The following is a 19,625-nucleotide window of genomic DNA, read 5'->3' as shown; positions in this document are numbered from 1 at the left end:
GTAAAAAGCATGTTATACATATAGCACAGTTAATTTATGTTATCATACATAGAACAAATAAGATATACTCGTTAAACCACAAATCACACACTAACACGTCATGCAAAAGTCCTCCAAACATGGTAAATTGACATCACAAGACTCATCTTTACACTCGCATAGTTCAGCTGGCACTCCCCAACACTATGCAAGGTAAATCCATACATACGACTCATCTTTACACTCGCATAGTTCAGCTGGCACTCCCCAACACTACGCAAGGTAAATACACACGTCTCATCTTTACACTCGCATAGTTCAGCTGGCACTCCCCAACACTATGCAAGGTAAATACACACGTCTCATCTTTACACTCGCATAGTTCAGCTGGCACTCCCCAACACTATGCAAGGTAAATACACACGACTCATCTTTACACTTGCATAGTTCAGCTGGCACTCCCCAACACTATGCAAGGTAAATACACCCGACTCTTCTTTACACTCGCATAGTTCAGCTGGCACTCCCCAACACTATGCAAGGTAATACACACGTCTCATCTTTACATTTACAATCATATCATCGCATTAATTTATCATATTTCATACATTCTCATGCATTCACATGCTTTCACATAAATCTCATCACAGTATACATTTCAAACATTTGTACACATAGTTCAATTTAAAAGAAAAATAAACTTAGACAACATAGTTTGTAGAATACTATTTGGACGACTACTATTCACTGGGCACTTTAAGGAACGAACGTTACAACAGAACAAACGCCATTTACGAGCCGAACTCTATTTGACCGAACGTCCCAAAATGCTTTGGACGCATACTACTGGACGAACGCTATCTGGGCGAGCGCTATCTGGACCAACGTCACTTTCCGAGCCGAACACTATTTTGGCGTACGTCATTTCCGAACGCCAGGAGGAACACAATTTGACCGAACGTCACAAAATTGATATGGACGAACGCTACGGGACGAACGCTCAACAACAGGCCGAACACTTCCTTGGACGAACGCTACGGACGAACGCTCAACAACAGGCCGCACACTTCTTTGTACGAACGCTACGGACGAACGCTCAACAACAGGCCGAAACACTTCTCTGACGAACGTCATAACTCGCTAATAATGCCGAACGTTATACCATTTGGAAGGACGAACGCTACACTCATAGGAAAGGACGAACGCTACACTCATAGGAAAGGACGAACGTTACACTCATAGGAAAGGACGAACGCTACACTCATAGGGAAGGACGAACGCTACACTTTAAGGACGAACGCACATACAGTCAAAAACCGTACGTTCATAGACAATTACAATCGAAACAAGATATATAAGCACCGTCTGGAACGAACGTACATAGATAACGAAACTCAATAGGTAAACAGTGTTTGGGACGAACGCACATACAGTCAATATTAAGAAACCGAACGCTCACCATTTCTCTTACATCAAAACCGAACGTTTAAAAGGCTGAGGTGGAGTACTGTTTGGACGAGCGCTAACACACACGAAACCGAACGTCTAATATTACTATTTCTCAAAAGACCGAACGCTAGGACGAACGCGGACGTTCGCTACACAAAAACCGAACGCTCTTAGCGAATGGGACGAACGTCCCATTTTCACTCCAAAATTTAGAACGAACGCGCGAATCTGCAGAATTCTGCAGATTTCGCAGGTTTTCCAGAAATCCAGAAAATCCCAATTTTCATCCCCTTCTACCCAGATTTTCTTCAATAACACAATTGTACTACCAGGCATACAGATTCATGCACAACAAAGTCATTCTAAGTACGATATTTGTTCATCAACAACACTATATCATAGATCTCAGTACACACATGCATGGTTCATACAATCCAGAGAAAAGGATCTAGCTCCCCTTACCTCTTGAAGACCTCCTTGCAAATCTTGAAATACAGTGCGCGGATCTCCTTCCAAACCCACGAGCTCTCCACTTCTCTGGATGCAGCACCCAACACCCCTCTTGAATCTTATCTTCTTCAAGATTTTCAATCCAAGACCTCCTTGTAATTTAGCATCTCCGAACTTCACCGATGCAGTAAGCTCTCCAATCTGTAACGCCCCTCTCCCCAAAAATCCTTCAATCTACCAACTCTTCTCTTTAAGAAGTAGAACCGTGCACTCCCCAGCTTCTCCCTTCCTTCCATAATGCTGTGCCCAATGATGATGATGGTGTTTCTTGGTGGTTGGACACTTCAAAGTGGAGTGACTCACTCTCCACCAGCAGCCGAAAGTGAGAGTCTCCACCCATCCCTCACATGTGTGGCTGCCCCTCCACTTTCTCCAAGTGCAGCCGCCCACTTCCCCACTTCCAGGAACGTGCCTCCCTTCTTTCCACTCACGGACGTGCTCCCCTTGTCCCACCACTTAGAAATGTGCAGCCGCCCACGTGAAGCTCTTCCCCCAATTCTTATTTTAACATAATGCACGGTCCTTACAGCAAAGGCCAAATAAGTGGAGAGTTCAGGCAAAGGTTTTGCACATAGGGGTCAACTGTGAAAATAGCATTGATTTTAAATGAACCAATTTTTTTTAAAGACTTATTGGACATACAAGTGATGTTCAGACATTGATTATCACCTTTATATCAAACTCCATGCCCAAGGAACCCTTCTTTGTAAAAATCGTTGTACAGAAACAACATTGGTAGCAAAGACCAAATAAGTGGGGAGTTCAAGCAAAGTTTTTGCAGAGATAGTTCAACTTTCAAAATGACATTGATTTTTTAATGAATTTTTTTTAACACTTATTGGACATGCAAATGATCTTCAACCATTGATTATGTCATTTATTGAACATTTCTTTGATGATTTGTAACAAAAAATATGTACATTCAAACCTAATCATCACAATTTCAAAGAGTGATAAGAAATACATAAATGACATTCGTACTATCCATTTTGTAACAACCCTAAATGTTGCAACACTTCATTCCTCCACACAATATGGCGTCCGATGAAGATTGACTAACTGTATTATTTTCATCTGTAGATGGCTTACTGTTATCATCCTCGTCAGCAAACATATCATAATCACCTTCACCAGTGCTAGAGGCTTCTCCACTAGCCAAATGTTGATTTGATGGGCCTTCTTTTGCCCGGGCTAACTTCTCATATCCTTCTGAAAAGGGGAGAATGTAGAAGGCATAAGCATTAAGCAGTTAATACCACGAAACAGGCACCCTTCACTCCTTCTCATAAACCTAAATATCGACAACATCATAGAAAGAAGAAAGAAGAGCCAAGGAAAAATTGACAATTAATAACCTGCCCCAAAATCCAACACTTAACTAATATGGAGGCCCAAAGATAGTTTCTCCAAACACTAAGAATAAACAAACACCATGTATGATATTGATAATAGAACAATAAGTTCTATCTTGCATCATGACCATAATAACAACATAAGTTGAACAGTATTATAATAGTAAAACCAAGTAGTTAAATCAAATAAATTATAAAATCAAACAGCATATTACATCATGTTGTTAACAATGTAAACATAATGAAACAACAAAACATAATATAAGTAGAATAAAGCATAGTGTATAACACTAACCCGCTTCACGATCAAAAACCTCTCGCTTTTCATGATAAACATCTGCGAAAAAGGTCAAGGAGCCAAAGTTAAGCATAATGTAGGCATAGCAACTAAAGAAACAGTGAATCAAAACAAGTCGCATGACATAGAGTCTCATCAGCCTATCTAAATGATTACATGTTTACACAATGCATAATATCTACAAAGCCTGGAGGGATTAACTCAACTGTATTCACCATTCTCCATCAGCTTCATAGCATCCTTAGTTAGCTGGTCAAATACAACCTTAGTCTCAGCAGACATTTTTGCCTTTCTGTCATTGTTACCTTTTAGCCTTCTCAAGGCTTGCAAAACTTATTGGAAGAATATCGGTTAATACTGCCCAACTAATGAACCTCAAAAAACTCTTAACGAAGTAGATATATGATATATAATTCCAGCCTAGTCAAGTATAAAGATTTACAAGATATAAAGAGAACATGTAAATGAACATGATATAAAATTAATAATTGCAGTTAGATACAAGCCAAATATAACTTTAAATATTGTTTCTTATATTTTTATCTTTATGAACACCATTAATCCTTTATTTTGAAAAAATGGCAATTAACAGGCTTTCTCTGATAACGGTTTAGGGTTGCCATACTCAACTCAAGTTAAAAGTAAATTTGCATACGCAACTATGGAGTCAACAGCAGATTCGGGTTCTCTTATTTTCTGTATTTATTTGTTCCAACTTGAAAAGCACAATGTCAAAATTACACATTCCTTACACGTTCAGATTTGAGAGTAAAATATTTTTAACTGGATAATATTTTTTAAGGATATGAACTACCCTTAGCAAGAAATTCCACAACTCCTTGGCCACATAAAAAACCAATGATTGCCTAAACAAATGGATGATCTACAACTACTCTGGAGTGAATTGGAAAATAAATATTGTATTTTACAATGATACTTCAGTAGAACAAAGAAATAAAAAATCAGAAAATTAAGAATGATAAAATACATACATACCGTTTCCCCAAGTTCAAGAACATTTGCAATCCGCCTCTTCATGACGACAATATCTTTAGAAGAAAGGTCCGGCGGCACTCCGGGACAGGGACGGAAGCAGCTGGGACGAAGCGACACCTTCAACGCCTCCCTAAGTCGCTGGGCCGGAACGGACGGAACACGATGCCGTGTTCGCTTCGACCGGTCGACGTCGGACCTGCGGCGCCCCTGAAACGGAACGGGCTGGAGGCGTTCGATCTCTCCGACACGGCCTTCGACAGTGAACGGCGGCACTCCGGCAAGCACTCCGTCTCTCTCTCGCTCGTGAACCCTTTCTCCAACTCTCTCGTCTCTCTGTCTAGGTCACAGCATCCGTCCCCAATGTTCGCGCGGCTTCTCTCTACGAAGTTCGAAAATGAATCTCAAATTTGAAACGCAACTTTTACTCTGCCCGTGCCCGTCCCTCGCCACATCACAATTGAAGCAGGTTTTCTCAGATTTCAGCAGCTTTTTCCCTCAAAACGTGGACCGCTCATATGCTGACACGTAGGCTGTGTCGAAATGTTGTTAAATTAAGTTGTTCGAGTATCATTTTCCAATGGAAAAATAGAGTGTGCTTGGAAGGTGGCTAGAGGAAGTCTTTGGACTCTCTAGCCTATGACTTTCAAGAGAGAATTATTCTGATTTCAGAAATATAATTCTCATTCAGCTCAAAAGTGACAATACAATAGAGGAGCTGGGTATTTATAGTAACCCATGCTCCTTAAGAGCTAAACTATAAAAAGTAAAAAAATACAAAAAGAGGACTACGTCAAGTACGATTCCATCATATCACTTAAAAGCTACAAATGTTGTAGTTTGCCAAATGATAAAAGTAAGAAAATGGAGGGTTCTAACCCTAAGGATGTCTAACCAACCTTTTTTAGTGAGATGAACTTGGTCCTATGACAAAATGAGCTAATTGAAAGCAGCATTTTAAGGTCTGGCCTATGGAATTCAGTCCTATTTAACAGCTGTGATTTGGACATGATTTTGGGATTCGACTATTTAAAATGAGGAGATGCACTTTAGAGGATAAGGTGAAGTTATTACTATTTATTAAAAATTTAGTATTTGAGATTGTGATAAAATATATGTACATGTATAAGAAACTATGAAGTTATTAAAATCTCAATGACTATTACTGCAGTTTATCCTCTAAAGTGTTATTCCTTCACTGCAGAGGATCTAAATCTATGATTTTATATTTCTTTCTCTACTGATCTTTTGCCTTTAACTTTTTCTCCTCTCTTTATGGTATATTGTAGATGCGACAAATTGGTGCAGAAATTGGTGCTGTATCCAAAGCAGACGGGTAAATGAATTTTAGCTTTTTAGAAAATTAAGTTGTGATATCATTTGAAGCATTTGACCATAAAGTTTTTTTATTTTGAAAACAGTTCTGCCATGTTTGAGATGGGTAATACAAAAGTTATTGCTGCCGTCTATGGCCCTAGAGAGGTACTGTTTAATTATTTACCTTGCTAATGAAATTTGTCTATATAATTTAAGGATTGTTAACTATCCTTTTTCATTAGCAAGGTAAATAATTAAACAGTACCTCTCTAGGGCCATAGACGGCAGCAATAACTTTTGTATTACCCATCTCAAACATGGCAGAACTGTTTTCAAAATAAAAAAACTTTATGGTCAAATGCTTCAAATGATATCACAACTTAATTTTCTAAAAAGCTAAAATTCATTTACCCATCTGCTTTGGATACAACACCAATTTCTGCACGAATTTGTCGCATCTACAATATAGCATAAAGAGAGGAGAAAAAGTTAAAGGCAAAAGATCAGTAGAGAAAGAAATATAAAATCATAGATTTAGATCCTCTGCAGTGAAGGAATAACACTTTAGAGGATAAACTGCAGTAATAGTCATTGAGATTTTAATAACTTCATAGTTTCTTATACATGTACATATATTTTATCGCACTCTTAAATACTAAATTTTTAATAAATAGTAATAACTTCACCTTATCCTCTAAAGTGCATCTCCTCATTTTAAATAGTCGAATCCCAAAATCATGTCCAAATCACAGCTGTTAAATAGGACTGAATTCCATAGGCCAGACCTTAAAATGCTGCTTTCAATTAGCTCATTTTGTCATAGGACCAAGTTCATATATCTCACTAAAAAAGGTTGGTTAGACATCCTTAGGGTTAGAACCCTCCATTTTCTTACTTTTATCATTTGGCAAACTACAACATTTGTAGCTTTTAAGTGATAGGTTTTAATGTTTATCAGAACTAAGGTTATTGACTGCTTCTAATCTGTTTATATGTTCAAAATGTGCCCTTACACATTTCCATTACCCATGGCATGGCTCATCTATGTATAACCCATATGCAGAACTATCTGCAGATCTTATATATACTAATTAACATAAAGCTTCAGTAATTCATGACTATGTAAGAATTCATGTAGGATATTATTATTTATTAATACTCCGCATTTCATACGCTTCATGAGTATTCTTGAAAGATCTAAAGGAACCTTTTTTGGAATGAATATTAAGTGAAGAAAAAAGGAGGAAAAAAAAAGCCCAAGAAAAAAATAATAGTTGTACCTCCATGGGTCTGCGACCATCCAGTCGAAGTCCTTCTGGGCTGACGTATCCCATCCTCAGGTCAATCTATGGCAGAGACAAAAAGGAGACAAAGATGAGACATAAGCAGCTGGATTTTGTTTTATTTTGCTTTATATTCTTGGCTTCCAAAAAAAATGATATTTTCTACTAAAGTTATTGAAACAAAATGGTGAGATTTTGCAGAATCTGTGTAAGGACTTGGATTTGAGTCAGCAAAAAGGGGATGACAAGTGGAAAAGATGAGAGGTTGAGTAGTTTAAAATAAAATTACATTAGTTTTGAAACATTGATTTTTAACTCATTCCTCTTGTCTGAGAAACCATTCCTCTTCCTACAAGCTCTCTCCTCCCCCTATATCTTCTCCCTTTCCCTTCTTCACACTGAACCATTAAATTCTCGATTAGGTGCTGCCCCAACGATCACAAAGTAGCGGGTCTTGCTCTTAGTCGATCAATTTCTCTAATCAGAACCGGTAAGAAAACCCCCTTTCTCATGTGCCCTAGGGTTGTAAGCATGTGATTGAACTTGTTGCATGCAACCCATTTCGTTTTCTTCCGTAATCTAGCTTCTATTGGGTTCTAAGATTCGTTTTCTATCATCAATTGATGATTTATAGGTGATTCTAACATTTTGAGAGTGCAAGCAAGTGGTCTAGGGTTCCTACTTGAGCTTGGTTGTCTACACTAGAGGTAAGGGGAGCTAGTTCTACTTTTGATTTTACTGTGTGGAGTGAATGCATGATAAAATTTGTAGTGGTTTGTGGTGGAAGCATGAACTTGGTTCTAGCTAAACTTGAAATGCATGTATGGAAGTGTGTGTTATGTGTATTTGGTGATTGATGTCTATAAACTGTTTGGAATGACTTAGAATGATGGAATTGTGTATGTTGGAACTGTTTTAGCGTGAAAATTCTGTGGTAGTGCTGTTAGAAAGGAAATAAAGTGTCTTTAGGGTCAATTTTAGGCCATTTTAGAGGAAGTGAGGTAGGGATTTTGAGTAAATGAAGGCTGCAGTGTTCCTGGACTGTTTGGGCAGCCTAGACAAGTCCATTGTGACTTGTTAGAAACATAAGAGTGGTCGGAAACATGTTCCAAGTAGTAGAATCAAATTTGGGTCCCTAAGTTGTTGAAGTTAGTGTTTTGGAGCTGAAAGTGAACTTTAATCACTTAAAAATGGTAGTAGGAATGCTTAGAATCAGTTGGACAAGTTTAATTAAGTCTAAAACGAGAATTAAGAGTCTAAGAAGTTGAGAAAAGTGGTTAGAAATGGTCAAAGGGAGGTTCTGTTACCATTATGCAGAATTCTGCATAATTCTGCAGAATGCGCAAACTGACCGTTCGTCCATGTCGGATTTGAACGCTCGGTCATGCCATGTGCTGAGTGACGTTCGGTCAAATGTTGGTTTGATTAGCGTTCGTCCTTGTCTGGGGAGCGTTCGGTCTTAGGGGATGATATTAACAGCGTTCGGTCATTGGTTTAAATAACGATCGCTCAAGTTATGGTTTAGTAACGATCGCTCAGGTGTTGGTTAGTAGCGTTCGTTCAGTTGATGGTTTAATTAGCGTTCGGTCAGAGGTTGAATTAGTAGCGAGCGTCCATAAGTAATAGCGAGCGTTCATGTTGGTGGCGTTCGGCCTTGGTTTAGTTGCGATTGTGAGTGTTCGGCCTTAAGTTTGTATTCTTAGGGTTGAATCTTAAGCGTCCGGTCTTGATATTGGTTAGTGATCGCTAGCGCTCGGTCTTCATGTTTGATCGTTGAGCGTTCGTCCAAACAAAGTCCGCCCAAGGGATTTTGACGTTCGTTCAAACAGTGTCCGACCAATGGGTTTTGGACGTTCGTTCAAACAGTGTCCTCCCAAGGGCTCTTGGCGCTCGTCCAAATAGTGTTCGTCCAGTGGTGATATTTTCTGTTATGTTTTCTCTCATTCCAATAAGTTATGTTATTTAAATATTTCGGTTACAATTTATGAATGCATCTTCATGTGATCCAGATTGGTTGAAAGTGTATGGTTATAAGTGGTTTATGATGTACATTGTTGATCCAAAAGGAATATCATAAGATTTAAAATGGTAGGATTGAATCGGAAATTTAGATCTCTCGGTGGGATCAGTTAGTGTATTGAATGAATGTAAGAGGCTTCCATATGGGGGTTATCCCTAACACTCCAACGGTCTTTCATTCTCACTTAGAGAGGATTGACGCGTGTGGTGGGAGTAGTGGGAGGTCCTAGGGTAAACGCTATCACTGGAGGTCTATTCCGCGGTAACGGACTAGCCTTGTGTATGGTCGGGTGGAACCCCTCGGCAATGGCTTTGCAAAGCAGTAGAGGCCATCACAAGTGCACAACCCGCCCCAGCTCTACATACATTCTATGTCCGGACGTGTCTAGAGTCTTAACATGATAGGATGCTTGTCTTGATGAGTTTTATGAAATGAATGCTTATGTTTATGATGACTAAGGTGTTTATATGTGTATGGATATTCTGGTAACTGCTAGATTGATTGAAAATGAATTGTATGTGTTGCATGTGTTTGCCTTTCCCCTTGCGATGATCATCCAATCCTTTGGATGTGAGCAGTAGGTGATGATGTACCTTTGGAGCAAGCTTTGGAAGTTGAGGAAGACCCAGCCCCTAGTGCTTAGGATTTCTACTAGCTAAACAACTCTTTATTTTGAAAGACTTCTAGCCTTCATTTTAGCATGATCTGTGTTTTGGAGAATTATGAACTTGTACTTAAGTTTTAAAGTTTCCCAGCCAGACTTGGATAACTGTACTCCTTAATTCTATCTATTGTGTACTCTTAACTGCTTTCTATTATTATAATCGCTGCATTCTACATATATACATTGTTATATATTTTGGGATGTCAGCATGTGACACCCAGGCACTAATGAGAGTGCGGGGAGTGACGCCGGTGCAGGTAGCATGGTGCAGGGGGCACAGACAAGGAGCGGCTCCTGGCAAGGCTTCCGGTGGAAGGGGTACATGGATGAATCGAACATACACCGGAATGAGAGGGATCTGGAGACTATATAGGTATGGGACTATACGATTGAAGGATATCTTAAAGGAATTGATTTGACTACTCATATCACCAAATGCATTTGCTTTTCGGTTGCCCGACTCATAAGAACTCCATGGTTAAGCGTGCTTAGCCTAGAGTAATTCTACGATGGGTGACCTTCTGGGAAGTTTTCCCGGAAAGTGTGCGAGTGAGGACAAAGCACACTAGAAAGCCTAGTGGTGATCTGTGGGGGCAGTCGACGGTCCCTGTGACGTTACAATCTACCGAACAAACTCCAGTTGCTCTCTAAAGATTAGGATGTAAACAAGGTTACAAAAAATCAAGCAATCTGAACTTTGAATGAATATCATATAGACAACAACAAACATTTACCCAATAAGTGGAAGCAAATTCAATCTACATACTGTTATTATTTTTATTTTATTCTAGCACTCCCCGAATTTCAACAAATTTCTAAAGGAGAATGAGCAGGCTTTTAGTTTAATAGTTACAGAGGAAAGATTTGGGTCAATTATATATGAGAAGGACAGTGTTCCCTTCCTACTTAATAAACTAACAACACAGAGCAATGATTTTAGTGACTCGGTTATGCTATAGATCAATTTTATGGTTGAGTGGTATGCAAGTTCAAGATGCAGGATTTTTAAGAAGAGTTTTTGTGAGATCGATACAAAGGGCAAGGAAGGGTTATAAGTTTGATTGAGAGAACGATATAGTATAGGAGTAATTGGTTATCAAGATGTTCAATGTTTGAAGCTTATACAAAGCTGTCGTAAACTCCATTTTTCTTGGTTGTAAATGTTGAATTGATTAAATTAGAAAAGCATAGCAACTTTTACGAGTTTAACAGAAAATAGGGATTGGGTGGTGAGTGGTGACACTGCAAGGCACTACACATGACAACGCAAACATTGAAAGGGTTTGAACTTTGATGACCAGAGAGAGAGAAAAGGAAAAGTACCTGACTGACGGCGAGATTTGCCGGTGGCTGTTACGCTCTGTGTGGCGACGGCGAGAACGGAAGTTGGTCCGCGCACTGCAAACGAGCCTAGTCTAGGCAGGGTTCCGCTGTTCGGTGTTTAAATAGGTCACTAAATAGGTTTAATAGGTCCTATTTTTTTTCTAGAAAAATCAAATTTAAATGAGTAAAGAGAGAAAATAAAATGGCAATGACAGAAGAGAATCACAAGATCCCATTATCAAGTCTTAGTTACCTCCATCTGCTTGGAGAACTTGGACATATATATCTATCTGCAAATTTAATAAGTAAAACATTAGGGAGGACTAGGGGAAAGCAAAGCACATGACAAAATAAGTTCTTAATGTGTAATAAAACCTGAGATCGAGGCAATAGATGTGTCAATATAGATGCTTCCATGGTTTGCTGAATAACCAGGGAAATTTCAGTTGATCTCCTGTAGAATGAGAACTTCAAATCACGTAGTAAAAAAATAAGAAGTGATCCTATTATCCTTCTGTAAGAGAACCTTACAATGAGAACCATATTAAAACTATGAAGGAAAAGCAAAACAGGATAACATTTATATCTGCAAACATTGATGGTTAAGCCATTCAAAACTATTCGGTGAGTTTTGGCCAAAGATTACTCAAAAAAGTCAAAGCTTGCAAAAAAGATTAAAAATGAGAAAAGGCAGTAAAAGGGTGCATGGGGTTAAGCTTTTCATTGTTTTATGATACATAACCCATTGCTGAGCCTGTAGTCAGCTATATCAAAGGCATGGAGCAGCCAGCCCCAAAAACACTACAATACGTTAGTGGATAGCAAGATAGTTGTTACATAGAAAATTATGAATGCAAGATTAAAAAAAAAAATTATACTGTATCACATGAACAAATCCAATATATATATATATATATATATATATATATATATATATATATATATATATATATATATTACTAATTAATAATCAAAATTTATACTCTAAAAGTCTAAACATGCATTACCACCATTGCTATTAAATTCTTACCTCAGTAAAAAGATCAAAAAGTCCAATTTACAAATTACAAGGCACTCTTAAGATAGATTCTACTAATGCAACATTCATTATCATCCTAGTAGTCTATGCTCCAATACCATTTTGATAAGTATAAAACTACGAATATATAAAAAATAAGTGAAAGGTCAAAAAGAATAGGAAGTTAAACAAAAGCAAGTAAATGAGCAAAACCTGTCACCCTTTGATTTTCTCATGCGATCTCCAATGCTAAAATTAGCCATGCTGTACTCACACCGAACCTATAGACATACATTGCACATAAGCAACAATTAAGTTTTTGTTACAATTCATATAAATACAGACAACATAACTTAGAAAAAAAAAACTACCAGAGCATGGTTGGTTATTTGGCTTCTATTTTGCACCTGAAATGCAGAGAAGTTACTAAAGAAAAACAGCAAATCATCTAAAGCTCAACTACAACATCAAAGTTTTTTAAATGTCTAAACCAACTAACACTGAAAAAGGATAGTTAACAATCCTTAAATTACATAGACAAATTTTCATTAGCAAGGTAAATAATTAAACAGTACCTCTCTAGGGCCATAGACGACAGCAATAACTTTTGTATTACCCATCTCAAACATGGCAGAACTGTTTTCAAAATAAAAAAACTTTATGGTCAAATGCTTCAAATGATATCACAACTTAATTTTCTAAAAAGCTAAAATTCATTTACCCATCTGCTTTGGATACAGCACCAATTTCTGCACGAATTTGTCGCATCTACAATATACCATAAAGAGAGGAGAAAAAGTTAAAGGCAAAAGATCAGTAGAGAAAGAAATATAAAATCATAGATTTAGATCCTCTGCAGTGAAGGAATAACACTTTAGAGGATAAACTGCAGTAATAGTCATTGAGATTTTAATAACTTCATAGTTTCTTATACATGTACATATATTTTATCACACTCTTAAATACTAAATTTTTAATAAATAGTAATAACTTCACCTTATCCTCTAAAGTGCATCTTGTAACATCCCATCATATAGTAATTTACCATAATCAGAATTAATTACATTAATCATATAAAACAATGCAGTCTTACAAATCTGAACTAGCGTCTAATTGCCGAACGGCATAAACATAAAGAAATAACGAACGCTTAAACAAGCAAGAGTTCAGGGACGAACGGTCTTACAAAACTATAACCGAACGTTCAAAATAACATAAATAAAACTAACTACAAACACTCGCGAGCGCTCTAAGGCTCTGCTTTAACTTCTACCTCCACCAGGTTAGCGTCTTCCAAAATTTCTTCTTCTAACACTTCTTCAAGTGACGCACCTCCATCTGCTCACATCCACACGGATGATCATTGCAATGACAGGACGAACGTACATATACAAGGCGACAACACAAGGAAACGAAAGGGTAAGCTTATATAGTTTAAATCATACATCAACATATACAATAAACATATCATTCCACGCAAGCACTCATGTAACATTATATGACTATATATATATATATATTTATGACGACCGTCCGGACTGTATGATCTGTGTAGCTACAAGCGTCCTCGCACCCGAGTGGTGTAGTAGCCGGGATATACCTAATCAGCTGCCACTCGAGGTTAGTCCGTTCTTACGTCGCCCATGTTAACTTATGGACTAAGGACCTCCTGCCATTCCCACACATGAACTACTCCTCTCTACTTGAGAATGAGTGTCACGGAATATCAGGATGGACCAAGCCTGGCTTAGCTTATCCACAGTCATACTTTACCAAATTTAATATTCAAATATATATAGGAGACATTCCTCCATGGAACGCTCGTTCAAATTCCATACTCATAGAATCACTCAATATAGTGTTCGCATGGTAAGATCTTATACTTTATCATCATTCTCATATTTAACTTTAAGAGCATAAAAGGACGAACGTTCAGTCCTTTGAAGAATTAGGACGAATGTCTAAAATAAGTACTGGATAGACAAACGTGACTCTCTATTGGGTCAGTTAAATGAAACGACTCAATTTGAAGGAGTACTGATACTTAGAAAATTTCATAATAAAGATCTTGAACCAGATTCAATATAGGAAGGATGGTTAATACTACTTAGAAATTTTCTTTGAAGGAATTTGCACATGGAAGACCGATACTAGTATTAGAACGAACGTAAGAATGTGAATATTCAAATACTTGAACGAACGCTATTTACGTTTGGCAGGGAATAATATCGAACGTTCGGTTTAAGACCGAACTCTTTATTAAAGCGGACGCTCGGTATATGACCGAGCACAAATCATGACGAACGCTTGGCAAAAGGCCGAGCGCTCTTTAGGACGAACGCTCAATATGGAACCGAGCTCTCTTTAGGACGAACGCTCAATATTAAACCGAGCTCTCTTTAGGACGAACGCTCAATATTAAACCGAGCGCTCTTTAGGACGAACGCTCAATATTAAACCGAGCGCTCTTTAGGACGAACGTTCGACATAAGGCCGAACGTTCTTATTTCAACATTGTTTAAGTTAAGGCATACGACACTCTATGTTGAGCCGAACGCTCAACATAGTAACTCAATAAAAACGCTCGCTCTCACACCGAATTCTTCCCAAATGAAAGAATTCAATTCTAAGTCTTTTGCAGGGAAACCGAACGGTATAAGACCGTACAGTGACGAGCGTCATTTATCAAAGGGAAGATTTAAAGTTTCAGATTTTTCAAACTTGACAAAATTTTCCAGATTTCAAATTTATAAGCTTTATAACTTTCATTCCAGATTTAATTGACCTTAAATATCATCATCATATAGATCTCAACATTTTAATCATTCAAACCATACAATAACCATACTCAAGTCATGCGTAATCGAATCAACATGCCTTTCAATCAAAATCAACAACATATATAATACATACAAGCAGTGCTCGTTCATGCCAGCTCAATCAAACCAGAATCATATCAGATATCAGTGAACATCCATAACAGCTCATACTTCATACAGTTTGTACATGCAACTCAGATCGTACAACATACAGTATAAATTAAACATATAAGCTTCCCTTACCTGGATAGCAGTGAACGTTTAACAGTATAACTTGAATCTGCCCAACTATGACTTTCTACCCGCTAAGCTCTTCCTTACGCTCCTTAACTAAGTCTAACCAAAGAAAACTCAGAAACTCAGATTTTATCCTTGCATGCAACTGAAACAGCGTTCATAGTAACTCCAGAACTAGGGTATGGCTGGGAAACTTACCGGGTACAGGATCAAAAGAGGTTCGGCTCAAAATGAAGCTTACTGGCCCGTGAACGTTTCTACGGTTTCAGAAAGTTGATTGGATTTGAAAGAAGTGAGTAATGGTAGAGAGAAGATGAAGGTTCTTAGAGAGAAGTTGGAGAAAAATGGAGGTTTTAGGTTCTGGGGAAGACGAAGAGTGCGTGCAAGTGAGAGAGAGTTTCTCAAAACTCAGATTTTGTGGATTTCCACGTCAAAACGGACGAGCGTCTCCCAGCCTGCCACCTGCACACCAAACCCTGCTTTGGAAGCTTCTCCCGCGACACGTGGCGTGCTTGCATGCAAAGATTGGTGCGTTTTTAATGTTTCCAGAGAAATGATTTTTGGCTCAGCTTTCCGTGCACAGCAGAGATGAAATCAGAGTTGGGAGTGAGTTTTTAAGGGAATTAAACATTGATTGTGGTGCAATTTAATTTGATTTGACGCAGAATTATTATTGCTAATTATAGAGGGTTTTACATATCTCCTCATTTTAAATAGTCGAATCCCAAAATCATGTCCAAATCACAGCTGTTAAATAGGACTGAATTCCATAGGCCAGACCTTAAAATGCTGCTTTCAATTAGCTCATTTTGTCATAGGACCAAGTTCATATATCTCACTAAAAAAGGTTGGTTAGACATCCTTAGGGTTAGAACCCTCCATTTTCTTACTTTTATCATTTGGCAAACTACAACATTTGTAGCTTTTAAGTGATAGGTTTTAATGTTTATCAGAACTAAGGTTATTGACTGCTTCTAATATGTTTATATGTTTTTTTGCAGTTCAAAATGTTCCCTTACACATTTCCATTACCCATGGCATGGCTCATCTATGTATAACCCATATGCAGAACTATCTGCAGATCTTATATATACTAATTAACATAAAGCTTCAGTAATTCATGACTATGTAAGAATTCATGTAGGATATTATTATTTATTAATACTCCGCATTTCATACGCTTCATGAGTATTCTTGAAAGATCTAAAGGAACCTTTTTTGGAATGAATATTAAGTGAAGAAAAAAGGAGGAAAAAAAAGCCCAAGAAAAAAATAATAGATGTACCTCCATGGGTCTGCGACCATCCAGTCGAAGTCCTTCTGGACTGACGTATTCCATCCTCAGGTCAATCTATGGCAGAGACAAAAAGGAGACAAAGATGAGACATAAGCAGCTGGATTTTGTTTTATTTTGCTTTATATTCTTGGCTTCCAAAAAAAATGATATTTTCTACTAAAGTTATTGAAACAAAATGGTGAGATTTTGCAGAATCTGAGCCATTTAAAAGTTTGTGTTGGCTCAAGTAGTTTGTGGGTCATGCAGTGAGATGAGTGAGAGGGCAGTTCGAATTAATAACACTGCTCAATTGAAAACATACCGAACAAACTCCAGTTGCTCTGTAAAGATTAGGATGAAAACAAGGTTACAAAAAATCAAACAATCTGAACTTTGAATGAATATCATATAGGCAACAACAAACATTTACCCAATAAGTGGGGCACTAGGTAAATAATATTGCAAAAATAAATATTAGAAATCAGCAAACAACAAAATAACAACGCATTTGAAGAAAATAAATCTGGTCGTGTCCCTACCCTTTTAAACATTTAAGTTTGCTCTTAATCTTACTACAAGCAAAGAAAAAGAGGAAAGTACACCACGGACAGAAAGATATTGTAAAGGGGTGGTTCTCGAAGCAAATTCAATCTGCATACTGTTATTATTTTTATTTTATTCTAGCACTCCCCGAATTTCAACAAATTTCTAAAGGAGAATGAGCAGGCTTTTAGTTTAATAGTTAAAGAAGAAAGATTTGGGTCAATTATATATGAGAAGGACAGTGTTCCCTTCCCACTTAACAAACTAATAACACAGAGCAATGATTTTAGTGACTCGGTTATGCTATTGATCAATTTTATGGTTGAGTGGTATGCAAGTTCAAGGTGCAGGATTTTTAAGAAGAGCTTTTGTGAGATCGATACAAAGGGCAAGGAAGGGTTATAAGTTTGATTGAGATAACGATATAGTATAGGAGTAATTGGTTATCAAGATGTTCAATGTTTGAAGCTTATACAAAGCTGTCGTAAACTCCATTTTTCTTGGTTGTAAATGTTGAATTGATTAAATTAGAAAAGCATAGCAACTTTTACGAGTTTAACAGAAAATAGGGATTGGGTGGTGAGTGGTGACACTGCAAGGCACTACACATGACAACGCAAACATTGAAAGGGTTTGAACTTTGATGACCAGAGAGAGAGAAAAGGAAAAGTACCTGACTGACGGCGAGATTTGACGGTGGCTGTTACGCTCTGTGTGGCGACGACGAGAACGGAAGTTGGTCCGCGCACTGCAGACGAGCCTAGTCTAGGCAGGGTTCCGCTGTTCGGTGTTTAAATAGGTCACTAAATAGGTTTAATAGGTCACTTGTTTAAACCTGTTCGGATAGCAATGTTGAGCGTTCGACCTTGAGTAGTATTCTTAGGTTCCAAGCGTTGCGCGTTCGTCCAAGTATTGAATTTAGTACTGGTGTTCGATGGTTTAGCGTTCGGCCTGATAGTGTAGGATTTGATAACGTTCGTCCAACAGCGTTCGGCCTGTTGATTGATAACGAACGTACGTCCAAATAGTGTTCGGCCTAGTGGTTGGAAGGTAGTGTTCGTTCAGTAACGTTCGTCCACTGTGCTCGGTGAACAGTGCTCGTCCAAATAGTATTTTGCAAATGTTTGATTTTAAATAGGTCACTAAATAGGTTTAATAGGTCCTATTTTTTTTTCTAGAAAAATCAAATTTAAACACCGAACAGCGGAACCCTGCCTAGACTAGGCTCGTTTGCAGTGCGCGAACCAACTTCCGTTCTCGCCGTCGCCACACAGAGCGTAACAGCCACCGGCAAATCTCGCCGTCAGTCAGGTACTTTTCCTTTTCTCTCTCTCTGGTCATCAAAGTTCAAACCCTTTCAATGTTTGCGTTGTCATGTGTAGTGCCTTGCAGTGTCACCACTCACCACCCAATCCCTATTTTCTGTTAAACTCGTAAAAGTTGCTATGCTTTTCTAATTTAATCAATTCAACATTTACAACCAAGAAAAATGGAGTTTACGACAGCTTTGTATAAGCTTCAAACATTGAACATCTTGATAACCAATTACTCCTATACTATATCGTTCTCTCAATCAAACTTATAACCCTTCCTTGCCCTTTCTATCGATCTCACAAAAACTCTTCTTAAAAATCCTGCATCTTGAACTTGCATACCACTCAACCATAAAATTGATCTATAGCATAACCGAGTCACTAAAATCATTGCTCTGTGTTGTTAGTTTATTAAGTGGGAAGGGAACACTGTCCTTCTCATATATAATTGACCCAAATCTTTCTTCTGTAACTATTAAACTAAAAGCCTGCTCATTCTCCTTTAGAAATTTGTTGAAATTCGGGGAGTGCTAGAATAAAATAAAAATAATAACAGTATGCAGATTGAATTTGCTTCGAGAACCACCCCTTTACAATATCTTTCTGTCCGTGGTGTACTTTCCTCTTTTTCTTTGCTTGCAGTAAGATTAAGAGCAAACTTAAATGTTTAAAAGGGTAGGGACACGACCAGATTTATTTTCTTCAAATGCGTTGTTATTTTGTTGTTTGCTGATTTCTAATATTTATTTTTGCAATATTATTTACCTAGTGCCCCACTTATTGGGTAAATGTTTGTTGTTGTCTATATGATATTCATTCAAAGTTCAGATTGCTTGATTTTTTGTAACCTTGTTTTCATCCTAATCTTTACAGAGCAACTGGAATTTGTTCGGTATGTTTTCAATTGAGCAGTGTTATTAATTCGAACTGCTCTCTCACTCATCTCACTGCATGACCCACAAACTACTTGAGCCAACACAAACTTTTAAATGGCTCAGATTCATCAAAATCTCACCATTTTGTTTTAATAACTTTAGTAGAAAATATCATTTTTTTTTGGAAGCCAAGAATATAAAGCAAATAAAAACAAAATCCAGCTGCTTATGTCTCATCTTTGTCTCCCTTTTGTCTCTGCCATAGATTGACCTGAGGATGGAATACGTCAGGCCAGAAGGACTTCGACTGGATGGTCGCAGACCCATGGAGGTACAGCTATTATTTTTTTCTTGGG

The 19,625-nt window shown here is 37.8% G+C and overlaps 1 protein-coding gene across 1 annotated transcript; it reads right to left on the bottom strand.

Moving 5' to 3' along the window:
* Nucleotides 1-2,912: 2,912 nt before the first annotated feature.
* Nucleotides 2,913-11,298, bottom strand: LOC148199015 (uncharacterized). The gene is made up of 5 exons (XM_088114387.1): nt 11,189-11,298; nt 7,179-7,244; nt 3,795-5,114; nt 3,586-3,627; nt 2,913-3,147 (listed from the first exon to the last, which is right to left on the bottom strand). Exons 3-5 carry the CDS (start codon nt 3,868-3,870, stop codon nt 2,939-2,941), a joined length of 327 nt encoding a protein of 108 aa, XP_087970513.1. The 5' UTR covers nt 3,871-5,114; nt 7,179-7,244; nt 11,189-11,298; the 3' UTR covers nt 2,913-2,938.
* Nucleotides 11,299-19,625: the final 8,327 nt, after the last annotated feature.

The sequence above is a fragment of the Vigna umbellata genome, chromosome 4 (genome assembly GCF_029865625.1).
Source record: "Vigna umbellata cultivar VRB3 chromosome 4, Vumbellata_1.0, whole genome shotgun sequence".
Lineage (NCBI taxonomy): Eukaryota > Viridiplantae > Streptophyta > Magnoliopsida > Fabales > Fabaceae > Vigna > Vigna umbellata.
Note: the sequence above shows the minus strand (reverse complement) of the source record. Positions and strands in the feature narration are given on the sequence as shown.